Source organism: Prionailurus bengalensis, chromosome B3, assembly GCF_016509475.1.
Source record: "Prionailurus bengalensis isolate Pbe53 chromosome B3, Fcat_Pben_1.1_paternal_pri, whole genome shotgun sequence".
Classification (NCBI taxonomy): Eukaryota; Metazoa; Chordata; class Mammalia; order Carnivora; family Felidae; genus Prionailurus; species Prionailurus bengalensis.
The window spans coordinates 84,937,487-84,955,651 of record NC_057355.1 but is presented as its reverse complement, the minus strand read 5'-3'; the positions used below and the strand labels follow the sequence as shown (position 1 = coordinate 84,955,651).

At 37.8% G+C, this 18,165-nt stretch overlaps 1 protein-coding gene across 2 annotated transcripts in view; it reads right to left on the bottom strand.

The window, feature by feature from the left end:
- Window positions 1-18,165, bottom strand: part of LOC122468999 (protein only RNase P catalytic subunit) — a 128,787-nt gene that overhangs the window by 107,236 nt on the left and 3,386 nt on the right. For both annotated transcript variants that reach the window (XM_043555979.1, XM_043555981.1), the window contains 2 exons: window positions 17,877-17,924; window positions 17,268-17,400 (listed from right to left, as the gene is read on the bottom strand). In XM_043555979.1, coding sequence (XP_043411914.1) covers window positions 17,268-17,400; window positions 17,877-17,924 — 181 coding nt within the window. The remainder of the gene's footprint in view (window positions 1-17,267; window positions 17,401-17,876; window positions 17,925-18,165) is intronic.

Genomic DNA, 18,165 nt, shown 5'->3' with positions numbered 1-18,165 from the left:
ACCACTGAAACCTCAACAATGATTTGATGCTCCCTTTCTTCCTTCCCAGACTGATACTGTACTAGATACAGATTCTGCATTGTTTTGTTTTTTTAGAGAGAGAGAAAGAGAGCACATGAGCAGGGGAGAGGGGCAGAGGGAGAGAAAGAGAGAATTTTATGCAGGCTCCACGCTCAGCATGGTGCCCAATGCAGGGCTTGATCCCACAACCCTGGGATCACAACCTGAGCCAAAATCAAGAGTCAGATGCTCAACTGACTGAGCCACCCAGGCACCCCCAAGTTCTGCATTTTTATTCATCTAAATCACAACTTCCTCTTCTACTCTGTACTGTTTTCAGGGCTCCACCCTCATCTCTACTCCCACTAGGGAAAGACTACCTTATCTGACTAAAACATAACTAAATTGCCTGGCAACAGTTAGAAAGTCTTGACATTTCAGACCTGGAAGGGGCCTTGGAGATCATGGAGTCCAATCTGCTCTGTTTAATGTTTTTTTAATTTTATTTTTCAATCTGCTCTGTTTAATGATGAGGGAACAGAGAACAAGAATACAGTAGTCCTTCCTTATCTGCAGAGGATATATTCCAAGACCCAATGGGTGTCTGAAACAAGGAATAGTACCAAACCCAAATACATTATATTTTTTCATACATAAAAACCTGCGATAAAGTTTAATTTGCAAATTAGGCACAGTAAGACATGAACAGTAATAACTATTAACAAAATAGAACAATTATAACAACATACTGTACAGAAGTTATGTGAATGCACTCTCCCTCTCTCTCAAAATATCTATTGTATTGTACTCAGCCTTCTTCTTGTGATGATATGAGGTGATAAAATGCCTATGTGATGAGATAAAGTGAGGTGAATGACAGGCATTGTGATGCAGCTTTAGGCTACTACTGACCTGACAATTCGTCAGAAGGAGGATAGTCAGCTTCCAGACCACAGCTAACTACAGGTTGCTGAAACCGCAGAAAGTGAAACTGCAGATAAACAGACACTATTGCAATGAAGTAACTTGGCAATGGTTATGAAGATGATGCTAAATGAGTTAATAGCTATAAAATCCTCACAAAAGTGACTAACATATAATAAGCCTTATATAAATGCACGCTTTATTTTAAAAAACATAGTTAAAACTAATTAAAAAGCAAAATTAATATTTGAAAGGATCTCTCAAATTTCTTCAAGAATATAAACACTCCCTTCTACCTTGCATGTTGGGGGAATAATATATTCTATATATAAGTAAATGTTCAAGATAACTGCTCCTTTAAATAACCAACTTTATTCCATATTAATCTTTACATTTTTTTAAATGTGTTTTTTTTATTTTTGAGAGAAAGAGAGACAGACAGAGTGCAAGTAGGGGAGGGGCAGAGAGAGAAGGAGGCACAGAATCCAAGCAGGCTCCAGGCTCCAAGCTGTCAGCACAGAGCCCAACGCAGGGCTCGAACTCATGAACTGCAAGATCATGACCTGAGCTGAAGTCAGATGCCTAACTGACTGAGCCACCCAGGTGCCCCTCTATATTAATTTTTTAAAGTCAAGATAATCCAAGACAAATTGTTAGAAATATATTGCATACTTTTTTATCAAATGAACACTAAACAATCTTATTAAATTTCATAGTGACCTAGTACTTCGTTATGAACACAGGTAAGCTTAATGAAAAGAACTCAGATTTTAGAGACTTGGGTTCTAATCTTAGCTCTGTTACTTGAGTTCTAATCTTAGCTCTGCCAAAAAGCTTGTCTTGGCAAAGTCCCTTAACCTCTCTGAGACCTAGCAAATAAGAGATGCTGCTTTCCCTAGAGAATTATCAAAAGGATTAAAGATAACAAAGGTTTAACACAGTGCCTGATACATAGTCAGCATTTAGTAAATGGTAACTATTATTCATTAATTCAACAAAGTGAGAATCTTCATGCCAAGCATTGTTCTAAGATATGGGAATACCACAGAGTTCAAACAGACAAAAATTCCTACTATCATGAAGCTTCTAGTCTAATATGTGAAAAAAAATATTAAAAGCTAATAAAATATACAGTAATGTCAGGTGGTAATAAGTGCTATGGAAAAAATAAAGTAGGGACAGAGTGCTTGGGCAAGGTGTGAGGGTATATATGCAATTTTAAATGTGGTGGCCAGAAAAAACCATTCTAACAAGTCTATACTTCAGAAAAGAGTTAACAGTGGATAAATAATCATGCAGATATTGGGAGGAAGAGGAAATAGCAAGGGTGAAGGTCCTGAGGTAGGAGCGTATCTGGTAGGATTGAGAAATAAGAAGGAAATATAAAGAAAAGGAAAAGAAACACACAAGAGTCCAATACAGCTGGAATGGAGCAAGATCTGAGAGGCTATGGGATGCCAGATTAGGCAGAGCCTTTCAGGTCACTGTAAAGACTGACTTTCAGCCTGAGTGACATGGAAAGCTCTTGGAAAGTTTTCAGCAGAAAAGAGATATGATCCAACATGGATTTAAAAGGATCACTCGGGCTGAAAACAAACTTGGGCGCTGGGAAACAGGGAAACCAGTTAGGAGGCTACTGCAATTGCTTGGTCTAGCGATGATGGTGGCTTAGATCAAAAACTTGGTAGTAGTGAATAAAGGTGATGAGAAATGGTCCGATATCCTTTGAAGGAAATCAACAGAACTTTCTGGTAGACAGGAAGAAGGGTATGAAGGAAAGAGAGAAGTCAAGAATGAGTGACATTTATATTGATATCTAAATAACTAGAAGGAGAAAGTTTTATTTACTGAGAGAAGAAAGGCTGGAAGAAGGGCATCTTTACAAAGATCAGGAATTTGGAGCTATGAAGGATGAAGAAGACCTTCTGCCCTTATTCTCAGTATTTCTGCTGCTGCCATTTCACATTAATAATTTTCTCTTTCCTCAGAAGTAAACAGTCTTCAGAACCAGTTTGTTATCGTTTCTAATCTCTTATTTACACCACTCTATTCTCTAGGGAGAACAAATGAAAAGGCAATAAAAACTACTACATTTATTCAATAGTGAAAGAAAAAACTGAATCAGAAATCTAGGGCAGCAGTTTCTAAGGAAAAGAAAACTTAAAAGTGTGGTCACTCTGGGTAGTGCTCCACTTCCAACACATTATTTCTAAAAATTCACTTATAAAATGGTCATTTAGAACTCACAATATTTTTCTCATAAATACAAGTTTATAAGAAATGACTTGGTTTGGGGCACCTGGGGACTCAGACTGAGCATCTGACTTCAGCTCAGGTTCTCATGGTTCAGGGGGATCTGTCAGCAGACTCTCTCTCCCTCTCTCTCTGCCCCTTCCCCACTTTGCTTTCTCTCTCTCTCTCTCTCTCTCTCTCTCTCTCTCTCTCTCAAAAAGAAATAAACTTAAGAAAAAAGAAAGAAAGAAAGAAATGACTTGGTTTCCATGCCAAACTAGATAATGGAACTACATTATAACAAAAACTGTACCAGCCTGAATCTAAGGGAGAAAAGATCACAGAGTATAAGAAAAACCAGACTTCCCTGCCCTTGGCCTAAGAGAAAAATTAGTCAAGTTTCTCCTTTGCACACTCCCACCTTGTTCAAGCACCGTTATTAAAGCTTCTCGGCCTTTTGGCTAAGATCAAGGGTCTAAAAGCACCTTTATCCTCTGCCTGTAACACTGTAATCTCCATGAAACCTCCTATTCTAGCACTGTCTTCAAATCTGCCTGGAAATATGTTTTATGTTCTCTATGACCACGCAGTTCTAAAACAGCAGCCACCAAACACCCACGACCACACACAATTCTCATTCCCTTGTAAAACAAGACTCGGCAAAGCATCAGGAGGAAATGCACTGCTTAAAGTTAATTCTAATAAAAATGACTTGATCCCAGTTGGAAGAATTTCAGTAAGTACTATATAAGAGAAAATTAAGAATATAGAAATAAGGAGAATATTTCACATTGAGAAGTCCACTGTAAAGAATCAGCCTGCTTCTTTCTACATTTTTACCTTTCCTGTACTTCTAAACTCACCGATTTTTCTAGAAGTTTTACCTAAGTTTTCTAATTACATTTTACCATAATTCTTGCACCAACACCCTGGACAATCTAGAGATTACATGCCTATTTTCCAGTTTTCCTTTTTTTTTTTTTTAAGTTTATTTATTTATTTTGAGAGAGAGTGAGCGAGTGAGCAGGGGAGGGGCAGAGAGAGAGAGGGAGAGACAGAATCCCAATGAGGCTCCATGCTATCAGCAGAGCCCCATGCTGGAACTCATGAACCGTGAGACCATGACCTGAGCTGAAACCAAGAGTCAGACGCTTAACTGACTGAGCCACCCAAGTGTCCCTTCCAGTTTTCAATTGTGGAGCTGAAGAAGAGGGAATGGGGAATAAAATTAGTGGTTAATTAAGTATGCATTGGTAAAATGTTTTTAAGTTAAGAACTATATTCATTAATGGGCTTTTATAAATAAAGACTTCAAAATAACATGGATTTAAAACTATACTTTGCATATAAATTTCTTTCTCAGGTTTTCTTCTTAAACTACCAAACCCCTCAAGTTTGCCATTTGCCATTCAACATTTTTTAAAATCTGGGGCGGGGGAGAACCTCATAGTTCATGTAAAAGATAATGAGAAAAAAAAAAAAAAAAAAAAAGAGAGATAACTGGAGCCTCAAACCCAGAAAGATGAGAGAGCAAAGTTCTGAAGACTGCAACAAAGGGCTCAGTTAGTTCACATCTTTCAAGTTTGCAGCTGCCACCCAAACTAAAAACAACAACAAACACCTACATTAGATCAGTTCTTTTTTTTTTTTTTTTTTTAAGTTTATTTTGAGAGAGTGCATGCATGCACAGGAGGGGCAGAGAGAGGGAGAGAGAAAACCAAGCTACACACTATCAGTGCGGAGCCCGATGCGGGGCTCAAACGCACGAACTGTGAAATCATGACCTGGGCTGAAATCAAGAGTTGGACGCTCAACTGACTGAGCCACCCAGGCACCCCTCATTGGATCACTTCTTATACTGACATTCATTTGGGTCACATGTGCTGTCTTAAATCTGTAGTTAGAGAAACACCAGAAGGTTTCCCTTCTGTCATTTAACTCAAGAGATATCATCAAGCAGAACAAATTGTTTGACTTAAACTTAGCCCTAAAAATGATAGGGAAAAATCTGTTATAAGATGGCTGACAGGACTAATAGGAAAATTCCTTTCCCCGACCGACAGGACAGGTTCTTCTTCCCACCCTGCTTGCAGCATTGCTCCAAATTACTACTAATGCGGAATTCGTAAGTAACAGACTATAAATTGTTCCCTCTGTGTATGCTGAGGGCTCAGACCTCTGGAGAGTTAGCTTCTCTGAGCCCACAGGTGTAAAATAAACCTCCTGCCTTTCAAGATCTCTGAGTGCCGAGTACCGCTTGGTTCTTCCACTGGGTCATCCAGACCAGGTTCTGTAACAAAAACTCAATTAAATGTACTATAGGTGATTTTCCTTCCTCCAATTTCTTTTTCAGAAAACAGAATCCCAAGTCATTAAAGTTTTTTTTAAGAAGTCCTAAATCACAGGATTATGGGGGACTGCTATTGTGATTAAAGTTTCATTTAGAGTTAAAAAAAAAGTTTTATTAAAAGTTCAAACTGAGAGGACCCTGGTAGGCTATTATTTCCCTCTTTAGAATTATCTATTTTAACTGTAATTTTTAAATAATTAATAAACATCATTTTTATAATTAGAACAAAAGGCACTTCCATTTTGGAAAGTGACCAATGGTCAGGAAGAAAGTCTCAATAAGAGCTAAAAGAGAAGACCCTAAATAGAAAATAAGCTGAGTAGTGAGACTGTTGTCTTTAACTTCTTTTGTTAATGTCTATAGAATAAAACTGAGAGAAATAAATTTTACTTAAACTTTTCAAAGAGTTAGAAAAAGGAAACTACATCTGCAGTGGAATATTTCTAGAGCAGTGGTTCCCACACTGTGGTTTGCAGACTTCTGGGCATCTATAAGACCCCTTTGGGAAATCTGTGAGGTTAAAAATGATTTTTATAATAATACTAACATGTTATCTGCCTTTTCCATTCTCATTTGCTCAAAAGTGTGGAGTTTTGGTAGAATATCAAAGAATAACCACAGTTACCCAAAAATGTCAATAAAATACTCTTAACTTTTTTATGTTTACCTATATGAGGTCACATTTTTTTCATATGCTTCAGCCAAAATCACATACAATAGACTGAGTACAGAAGCAGACATACAATTTCAGCTGTCTTCTATTAAGTTATGTAATTAAAGAGACTTCCAAATATATGACAATGCCTCTCTTTTCACAAATTTTTTTTTGTTTTGGATGATAGTTATTACTAAGGAAATATTATTTATGTTAACATGTAATAGTATTTACATTGTTGTTTTAAATAAATTAATATTTTTAAAGGTTCTCAGTTTTATTTTCTAATCCAGTAATTATCAATAGATATAATCTCACATAAAATCTCTCAGGAGTCCTTAATTTTAAGCTATAAAAAGGTTGTGGGGCACGTGGCTGGCTCAGTTGGTGGAGCGTGCAACTCTTGGTCTTGGGATTGTAAGTTTGAGCTCCACATAGGGTGGAGAGATTAATTAAAAAAAAAAATCTTAAAAAAAAAAAAAAGAATGTAAAAGGGTCTTGAGACCAAAAAGTTTGACAATTTTTACTGTTCTAAAGTATTCTTAACTTTTTTTTTTTTAATGTTTATTTTTGAGAGAGAGAGAGAGAGGGTGAGTGGGGCAGGGGCAGAGAGAGAGGGAGACACAGAACCTGAAGCAGGCTCCAGGCTCTGAGCTGTCCACACAGAGCCCGGCGTGGGGCTCAAATCCACGAACTGTGAGACCATGACCTGATCAGGGGTGGGACGCTTAACTGACTAAGCCACCCAGGTGCCCAAGTGTTTCTTAGTTTTTAAGAAAAAATCACTGTGTAAAGAATTTTTTAGGTAAGAGAAACAAGTGAAGTGAATTTATAATTAACAGGACAAATGATTAAGATCACATTTGCTTCACAATCTGAGGAGCAAACAAGAAACAGGTGGAAGTGTTCATGAACTAAAAGTGGCCGTGAGTTAATGATCATTGAGCTAGCGGTTCATTATACCAGTCTCTCTCCTTGACAGATGTTTGAAATTTTTCCTAATAAAAAGATTAAAGAAAGAAGTGAATTCAGACTTAGCAGTTGAATTTAAAAAAAAATCGGACTGTAAAGTAACATTACTGCTTAGAATGAAGGAAAATAAAGGGAGGAAATCTTAATATTAAAAATTAACATTAATTATTAACTATTAATATTAAACTAGCAGTATCTACATAGCTCCAAATGCACTTAAAATTTTTTTTAATGTTTCATTTATTTTTGAGAGAGAGAGTGTGAGCAGGGAAGGGGCAGAGAGAGAGGGAGACACAGAATCTGAAGCAGGCTCCAGGTTCTGAGCTGTCAGCACAGAGTCCGATGTGGGGCTAGAACTCATGAACTGTGAGATAATGACCTAAGCTGGAGTTGGACGTTCAACTGACTGAGCCGCCCAGGTACCCTCCAAATGCACCTTTTAAAAAGGTTTATTTATTTTGAGAAAGACGGAGACAGTGTAAGTGGGGGAGGGGCAGAGAGGGAGGGAGACAGAGAATCCCAAGCAGGCTCCACGCTGCCAGCTGTGGAGCCTGATGTGGGGCTCAAACTCATGAACTATGAGATCATGACAGAGCCAAAGCCAAGAATCAGATGCTTAACCAACTGAGCCACTCAGGTGTCCTCCAAATACACTTTTTGATCTCCACTGATCTTCTCTCAATTAGTTTCATATAGTTAAATCAGCAAGATACACATACATACCATTCAGAGTTCTGCTTTGTTCACTTAAAATTCACTTATACAGCTCCTATCTTTACCTACTATCACTAACCAGACTTAAAAATGACATGCATATCTTTTGGCTTAATAATTTTTTAAAAGATTTTTTTAATGTTTATTTATTTTTGAGAAAGAGAGAGCAGGAGCAAGAGAGGGGCAGAGAGAGAGGGAGACACAGAATCCAAAGCAGGCTCCAGGCTCTGAGCAGTCAGCACAGAGCCTGATGTAGGACTTGAACTCATAAACCACGAGATCATGACCTGAGCCAAAGTCAGACACTTAATTGACCAAGCCACCCAGGTGCCTTTCTTTCAGTTTAATAATTAAATAAGGTTAGCAAATCCTTTAACCTAATTGATCTGACTATACAATAATTTTTACATGTGATACTATTGCCATCTGCTGGCTGTGATGTCTAAGTACAGTAAACAAAGGTTTAAAACAGAAAAGCTAAAAATTTACCTATGACTGAGGTTTTCTCCCAAAATTATCCTGTAGAAAAGAAGCTGCCATACATACATTAGGGTTCTGCAAAACATCACATTAGACAAGATTGGATGCATTCATCGTGGTATGGCTGTAGACCAAAACCTCACATCAGAAGCAGTGGTTCTTGACCCTGGTTACACTTTATTTAAAAAAAAAATTTTTAGGGGCGCCTGGGTGGCGCAGTCGGTTAAGCGTCCGACTTCAGCCAGGTCACGATCTCGCGGTCCGGGAGTTCGAGCCCCGCGTCAGGCTCTGGGCTGATGACTCAGAGCCTGGAGCCTGTTTCCGATTCTGTGTCTCCCTCTCTCTCTGCCCCTCCCCCGTTCATGCTCTGTCTCTCTCTGTCCCAAAAATAAAATAAACGTTGAAAAAAAAAATTTAAAAAAAAAAAAAAAAAAAATTTTAATGTTTATTTTTGAAAGATAGAAAGAGCAAAAGTGAGGAAGGGGCAGAGAGAGAGAGGGAGACACAGAATCCAAAGCAGACTCAGGCTCTGAGCTGTCAGCACAGAGCCCGATGCGGGGATCAAACCCACAAACTGTGAGATCGTGACCTGAGCCGAATTCAGACGCTTAACTGACTGAGCCACACGGGTGCCCCAACCTTGGCTGCACTTTAAAATCACCTGGGAGCTTTTGAAAATCCTGATGCCTAGGACCTAAAACCAGAACAATTAAATCAAATCTCTATTTTATTAAAATGAAAGGCAAGCCACAGACAGTAAAGATAATTTGCAGAAGATCTGACATAGGAAGTATATCTAGAATATATAAACTGTTACAACTAAATAAGAAAGCAACCCAGTTTTAACAATGGGCAAAATATCTGAACAGGCACTCACCAAAGCACATAAAAAGATGCTCAACATTATCAGTCATTAGGAAAATATAAATTAAAACAACGAGAGGGGTGCCTGGTGGCTCAGTCAGTCAAGCGTCCGACTTCGGCTCAGGTCATGATTTCACTGTCTGTGAGTTCAAGCCCCAGTAGGGCTCTGTGCTGACAGCTCAGAGCCTGGAGCCTGCTTTGGATTCTGTGTCTCCCCCCACTCTCTCTGCCCCTCCCCCACTTGTGTTCTGTCCCACTCTATCTCTCAAAAATAAAAAAATGTTAAAAAAAAATACAAACAAACAATGAAATACTACTTCAGATCCATTAGAGTAGCTAAAGGTAAAGAGACATCATACTAAGTGTTGACCAGGATGTGGAACAACTGTAATGTTCATATAGTGCTAATAAAAATATAAAATGGGACAACCACTTTGGAAAACAGTTTGGCAGTTTCTTAAAAAGCTACACACACACACCTACCATAAGACCCAACCTCTCTACTGCTAGATACGTACCCAAGAGAAAGAAAAGTTTTAGTGGTTAGTATGCCTTCTAAAATTCATGCCCACCCAGGAGCGCCTGGGTGGCTCAGTCGGTTAAGCATCTGATTTCAGCTCAGGTCATGATCTCATGGTTTGTGGGTTTGAGCCCTGTGTTGGGTTCTGTGCTGACAGCTCAGAGCCTGGAGCCTGCTTTGGATTCTGTGTCTCCCTCTCTCTCTCTCTGCCCCTTCCCTGCTCGTGCTCTCACTCTCTCAAAAATGAATAAACATTCAAAAAAAATTTTTTTTAATTCATGTCCACCCAGAATGTGACCTTATCTGGATGCAGTTATAATTAGCTAAGATGAGATCATACTGGAATAAGATGAGCCCTGAATCCAATGACTGATGTGCTCATAAGAAGAGATGGCACACAGGGGTGCCTGGGTGGCTCAGTTGGTTAAGCGTCTGACTTCGGCTCAGGTCATTATCTCGCAGTCCATGAGTTTGAGCCCCACATTGGGCTCTGTGCTGACAGCCAGAGCCTGGAGCCTGCTTCAGATTCTATGTCTCCTTCTCTCTCTGCCCCTCTCCCACTCGTACTCTGTGTGTGTCTCTCTCTCAAAATAAACATTAAAAACAAAAGAAAAGAAAGACAAAAGAAAATATGGCACACAAAGAAGCAGAGAAATACACCTAAAAGCCGAGAAAAACCAAGGATTACCAGGAGTCAAGAGCTTGTGAAGCTAGAAAAAGAGAAGGAAGGATTCTTCCCTAGAGTCTTCAGAAGGAGCATGGCCCTACAAATACCTTGATTTTGGACTTCTAGCCTCCAGAACTATGAGAGAACAGATGTTTTAAGTTACCCAGTTTGTAGCAATTTGGCATCCTTAGGCACCCCTAGGAAACAAACACAGAGGAACAAAGCACAAACTCTTGTACAAGAATGTTCTTTTATATTTTTTTAATTTACTAATTTGAGAGAGAGAGTACATGAATGTGTGGGGGAGGGGCAGAGAGAAAAAGCCAGAGACAGAATCCCAAGCAGGCTCTATCCTGTCAGCACAGAGCCCAAGATAGGGTTCAAACTCATGAACCATGAGATCATGACCTGAGTGGAAATCAAGAGTCAGACACTTAACTGACTGTGCCACCCAGGCACCACATAAAAGAATGTTCTTATTAGCTATATTTGTAATAGCCCCAAAATGGAAATAACCCAAATGTCCATCAATAAATGAAAGAATTTATAAGTTGTGGTATATCCACCCCAACAGAATGTTACTCGGAATAAAATTGATTGAGACACAAAATATGAATGAAATCTCAAAATTATGCTCAATATTAAAAAAAATACAGACAAAAAGTACTATATATGGTGTGCTTCCATGGTGTTTATGGGGCATGGGGCAAGGAAAGAGTGAGGTACAGGAGTCACTAGAAAGTAGCACAAAGAAACTTTTGGAGATGATATATTCATTATATTGACTGTGGTGACAGTTCCACGGGAGTATGTATGTGTCAAAACTCACTAAGTTGAGGGGAAGATGGTGGAGATGAAAGTACCAGGAATTTGTCTCTCCCGCCTAGATAACAATTACACTGACAGAATTTGTCTGATGTAACTATTTTGGAACTCTGGAGTCTGTTGAAGGCTTGCAAATTGCAGAAGGAGCCTTGTATGATAAACTGTGGTTAATTTTGTTCAGTTTTAACACTTAATACAGTAGCAACTACCTATTCCATACCCGAAGACAAATGGCAGGCATCTGTCATGTTCCTAGAGCAGCTTGCACGCATTATGGGAGCCTGGGTGGACAAAAAGGATCCTGTCTTCCAAATACTGGGGATCTACATTCTGCTGATCACTGCTTTTGATCACAGAGGTACAGACAACAAGGCATAATCACAAAGAAAAAGAAAATCTGAATATACCTATATGTAGTAAGGAAACAGAACCAGTAAGAAAATCTCCCAACAACAACAACAACAACAATAACAATGGCGGCAACGACATCTTGGGCCTGATGGCTCACTGGTGAATTCTACAAAAGAGAATTAATACCAATCCTTCTCAAGCTTTTCCAAAAAACTGAAGAGGAGAGAATACTTCCTAATTCATTCTTGGAGGCCAGCATTACACTGGCTCTACCAAAGCTAGAGAAAGACACTACAAAAAAAATACATACCAAGATCCTCCATGAACAGTGATGCAAAAATCCTCAACAAAATACTAGCAAGCAAAATTTAACAGCATATTAAAGGGATTACACAATATGACCAAGCAGGTCTATTCCTGGAATGCATGGATGGTTCAACATATGAAAATCTATCAATGTAATAGGCCACATCAACAGAATAAAGGAAAAATAAAACACATGATCATCTCAACTGATGCAGAAAAGCATTTGACAAAAAACCCTTTTCCTGATTAAAAAAAGCCCCAAAAACTAGGAATAGAAGGAAACTACCTCAATATAAAAGCCATATGTGAAAAACCTACAGCAAACATAATATTCAATGGTGAAAGACTGAGAGCTTTTCCTCTAAGATCAAGACCAAGGCAAGGATGCCTTCTACTTCTACTTAACATAGTACTGGAAGTTCTAGCTAGAGCAATTTAATCATGTAAAATAAGTAAAAGGCATCCAAGTCAGAAAGGAAGATGTAAAATTATTTTTGTTTTGCAGATGACTTGATCTTATATGCAGAAAATCCTAAAGATTCCACACCCAAAAAAAGCTGTTACAATATATCAGTTCAGCAAAGTAGCAGATTACAAAGTCAACATACAAAAACTGGTTGCATTTCTATAAACTAACAATGAACAATCTAAAAAATAAATGACGAAAACAATTCTATTTACAATAGTATCAAAAAGAATGAAATAGTTAGGAAGTAACCTAATCAAGGAAGTGAAACACTTTATAATGAAAACCACAAAAGATTGCTGAAAGAAATTAAAGACATAAATAAATGGAAACACATCCTATGTTCCTGAACTGGAAGACTTAACCTTGTTAAAATGTTGATACTACCCAAAGCAATCTACAAATTCAATGCAATCCCTATTAAAATCCAAATGATATTTTTTGTAGAAATAGAAAAACTCATCCTAAACTTCATATGGGATCTCAAAGGACCCTGAATAGCCAAAACAATCTTTAAACATAATTTTTTTTTTCAACGTTTATTTATTTTTGGGACAGAGAGAGACAGAGCATGAACGGGGGAGGGGCAGAGAGCGAGGGAGACACAGAATCAGAAACAGGCTCCAGGCTCTGAGCCGTCAGCCCAGAGCCCGACGCGGGGCTCGAACTCACGGACCGCGAGATCGTGACCTGGCTGAAGTCGGACGCTTAACCGACTGCGCCACCCAGGCGCCCCCAAAACAATCTTTAAAAAGAACAAAACTCATACTTCCTGATTTTAAAACTTACTACAAAGTTACAGTAATCAAAACAGTGTAGTACTGGTGTAAAAACACACATATAGACCAACAGAATAGACATAAACCCAGACCCTCTCATCCATAGTCAAATGATTTCTGACAAGGGTGCCAAGACCATTCTACGGGGAAAGGGCAGTCTTTCAACAAATGGTGCTGGGAAAACTGGATATCGACATGCAAAAGAATGAAGCTGGACCCTTACATAACACCATACACAAACATGAACTCAAAATGAATCAAAGATCTAAATATTAAGACCTAAAAGAGTAAAACTCTTAGAAGAAAACAGAACAAAAACTGAATTCAACAATGATTTTCTTGGATACGACACCAAAGACATATGGTAACAAAAAAAACAACAAACAAATTGGACTTCACAATAATAAAAAAATTTTGTGCATCAAGAGACACTATCAATAGAGTAAAGAGACCACTCATAGAATAGGAGATATTTGTAAATCATATTATCTGATAAGAAATTAATATCCAGAGTATATAGAGACCACTTAAAACTCAACAACAAAAAACAAAATCCTGGTTCAAAAATGGGCAAAGGGATTGAATAGGCAGTATAACGCTGTCCAACGAGAAGATGTGCTCTGGGTTCTAAGTCTTTTCCAAAAGAGAATACTAACAAATCTTCCTTCTATTAATCTAGATTTAAAGTGATATTCATTAAAAAGGAATTACAGCAATGTTTAACCACTGAGAGGTGTCAAACAAAAGTATTCAATTAGTGATTGTGCCAGAAAGAAGAGAAGTGCAAAAGCTGGGGGCAAAAACTGATAGGGTAGTGGTGAAATGCCAAAAAGAAACAGGAGATGGCTTGAAGGGGGCTCCTAAAAGATAAATCCAAGACAATTTGAGCATCAAAAAGAATAATGATGGTAATGGATTCTAACACAATTAATTAAAAAAAAAGTCCTTGTCCTTATGTCTATATAGATTATTAAAAAAACAAAACAGGGGTGCCTGGGTGGCTCAGTTGGTTAGGTGTCCGACTTCGGCTCAGGTCATGATCTTGCAGTCCATGGGTTCGAGCCCCATGTCAGGCTCAGACAGCTCAGAGCCTGGAGCCTGTTTCAGATTCTGTGTCTCCCTCTTTCTCTGACCCTCCCCTGTTCATGCTCTCTCTCTCTCTGTCTCAAAAATAATGTTTAAAAAACAAACAAACAAACAAAAGAGCTCCAAGAAAGAGAAAAACCATTTATAGAATAGTACCAGTTAATAAATGTGGAAGGAATAAAGTAACTCGAAGATCACCACTGTGCAACCTCCAAAAGTAGAGATCATCTCCATGATGTGAAAAACACTAGGTGAAGAGTTAACAGGAAATCCGCAAGAGTGACAGGATATCTGCATAGTCCTGAAATATTACTCCACAGATTACTTTTTAAATGTTTATTTATTTTTTAGAGAGAGTATGCATGTGCACATGTGTGAACAGGGGAGGGGCAGAGAGAGACAGGGAGACACAGAATCCAAAGCAGGCTCCAGGCTGAGCTGTCAGCACAGAGCCCGATGTAGGGCTCGAACTCACAAACCAAACCATGACATCGTGACCTGAGCCAAAGTCGGACGCCCAAGTGACTGAGCCACCCAGGCACCCCAAATCCAAAGCAAGCTCTGCACCATCAGCACAGAGCCGGTGCTGGGCTGCAACTCACGAAATGTGAGATCATGACCTGAGCCGAGATCAAGAGTTAGAAGCTTAACCAACTATGCCACCCAGGCACCCCACTTTTTAATTACAAAGATTACAAAGGGAAAAATATACCTTTATAATGGAGATATCTGGGAGTTGTCCTCTTAATCAAGTGATGAAACTTAGCATCAATAGTGAAAATAATCTAATATTATGTGGCTGCAGTAAGCACACAGCATCACCTACATACTTTACCCAAAATCTTTTATACTGAATTAATGAATAAAAAGCAATCAATCAGTCTAAAGTCTTATTGCTCAAAATGTGGTCTAAAGACCAGAATCATATCATCTGGGAGCTTGTTCAAAATACAGAGTCTTGGGCCCCTAGACAACTCAATCATAATTTGCATTTTAACCAGACCTTCAAATGATTCACAGGTACAAAGTTTGAGAAGTCCAGTATAAGACAAAACACCTAGACTTTTCAAAAAAAAAAATCAATGTCATTAAAAAAAAAAAAAAAAAAAGCAGTGTGGGAGGGGCTGCTCTTGATTTAGAGAGACCTAACCACCAAAAGCAATGAACAAATCTTGACTGAATCCTGGATCAGTGGGGGGAAAAGTTATAAAATACATTTCAAGGAGGCAACTGGGAAAATTTGAATATGTGCCTTTTATTAAGTTATATTAATATGAAGATTCTTAGATATGATAATGGTATTTAACAACAGAATTTTCTTATTCTTAGAAGATACAGGCTGAAATATTTAAGGTAATATGTCTACAACCTATTATTTTTTTTTATTTGTTTATTTTGAAAGAAAGAGCAAGCAGGGGAAGGGCAGAGAAAGAAGAGAGAGAGAGAGAGAGAGAGAGAGAGAGAGAGAGAGAGAGAGAATGAATCCCAAGCAGGCTCCACACTAATAGTTCAATGTGGGCTTGAACTTACAAACCTTGAGATCATGACCTGAGCTGACAACAAGAGTTAGACGCTCAACCAGCTGAGAGACACCCAGGTGCCCCCACAACCTACATTTATATAACTCATAAAAACATATGGAGGGAATCCATAAATGGCATGGTAACAATTGGTTACTCAAAATGAAGAGTATGTAGGTGTCTATTGTGCTATTCTTTCATTTTTCCTTTAGGTTGAAGACTATTAAATAAAAAATGAAAGGTGGGAAAACTTCAATTAATCCACAACAGAAATGGTTAAGTTTTGGCAGCAAACAGCATAATTTGTACACAACCTTGCATCTATCTTAACATCTACTGTAGAAAATACAGACAAGCGTTCAACAGATGTTTGATGAGGGAAATGAAATTTATTTGTTTAAATCGTATTTCAGCTGGCAGAAATTCTTAAAGCTACTCCAACCAGCTGGCTGCCAGATTTATATGGAACTATGGACTGTCATGCAGTGAGAGGCAATAGAGTGTGACAGTAAAGGTTTTAGGGTCAGTCAGTCCTAGTGAGGGGTCCTTGGGCAGATTTAATCTCCCAAAGCCTCAGTCACTCTCTCTATAAAACAGAAATAAAATAGTACCTTTTAGGGTGGTTATAAAAATTAAATAATATATAAGATAATGAATATAAAATACTTAGCATCATTAATAAATGTTAACTAATTTTATTTATCAATAAAGTCAGCTAAAAGGTATTCCATAAAATGAAGCTAATGTTTTTATGGACCATATTTTGACTTTATTTTGAGGATTAAAAGTTTTCATATGATCTAGGGGCCTTCTGTGACAATTTTAAGTCAAGGGGAGAAGGCAAAACTATTTTTACTTCTTATTTTTATTTGGTATCTTGAAGAAAAAGCATTTAGTAAGATGATAAGCAATTTTTCCCCAAGTTGTAAAAGCATTTTAGTTCTTCAACTTAATCTTAGTGAACCAGTATAAAGTACTGAAGATTAGCAAAATGAAGCTATTAAAAATGACTTACAGAATCAAATTCAATACTTAGAAAATTTGGAAATAATTTTGTCAAGTTACCTTAAATTCTCTTGATTAGAAGAGTTGTGAAAAGCCATGTTTTCATGGGAATTTACTGAACACAGTTTTCTGGAAATACTTAGACAAAAAAATAAGCACCTATCTTTTTGGCTTAAGTGGACTTGCATCTACACGAAACAGAACTGACTTCAATACATGGATGACAGTCTACCCCAATTATTCTATTAAATTCTAAGCAGTCTCTCCTAAAGGTTGGCAACTATAGCTGGCAGGCCAAATCCAGCCCACTGTTATTTTCATTAATATAGTTTTACTGTAACACAGCCATGCTCATTCATTTATGTACTATATTATGTATTGTATTTCAAGTTGAAAAGTTGCAACAGAGACTGTATGGCCCACAAAGCCCAAAATATTTACTGGCCCACAAAGCCTAAAATATTTACTATCAGTCTTTTATAGAAAAAAATTGCCAACCCCTACTCTAGAAAAGCAATCCAAAAAAGGAATAAATCCTGTTCAGGACTCACCTGAGGGGTTGTCTTTTTGTATTGATCACCTCCATCTATCACATCCCTCATGATTTTTTCCTTGAGAAATTCATACTCTTCTGGACTCAGGTGAAGAGACTCTATGGTTTTTCCACAGCCCGAACACTGACCACTGTAATTACAAAAGTTTGTGTTAAATGGTATCCTGGAAAAGAATTTTCTCTAGAATGAATAATCCTAGGACAGAAAGAAATTGAAAGGTAATTTCAAAAGAATGTTATAATCTTTGTGATCATCACATGCAATTTTTTGTAAAACTGATAATAACACACATTAGGTATGCCAGAAAACCCAAAAAAGTAGACTGCTGGGCATCCAGATAAAGTATTTAAACTTATTCCCAAAACACAACTGGGTCCCAGATCTGTAAGGCAAAATATCTCTGAGGCTTCACATGAGGCTCACTGCACCTATGGGAAAAACATGTTGAGCACTGCAAATCCTCCATATGCCAAATATGGCTTTTTTTCTTGGGTACCCTCTTAATTATCCTATTTCTAAAGTATTCTTAAAAAATTTTTTGATCGGTAGCAACAAAACCTACTAAACCTGAATTAAACAAGTTAAAAATAAAATACTGGTCTTTACCTTCCCTGGATTGTTGTGAACTGTCCTTTCCATTGTTCCCCAGGAACACTACAAAAAAAGATTACAAGACCAAATCATTACGTCAGATTCCTAAAACTTAAAACAATATAAACAAATTGATAAAATAAATGAGATAATAATTCTAATTTTTTTTTTAAAAGAAAAAAGGTCAGATTCCCATAGAACCAAAAAATAGGCATTTTATTTAGAAACTGTATTTAGAAACTCGGCAGGCAAGAGCTCTGAAATGTTCAGGATACTTCCCCAGGATGGTTTAATTAGAAGAGTG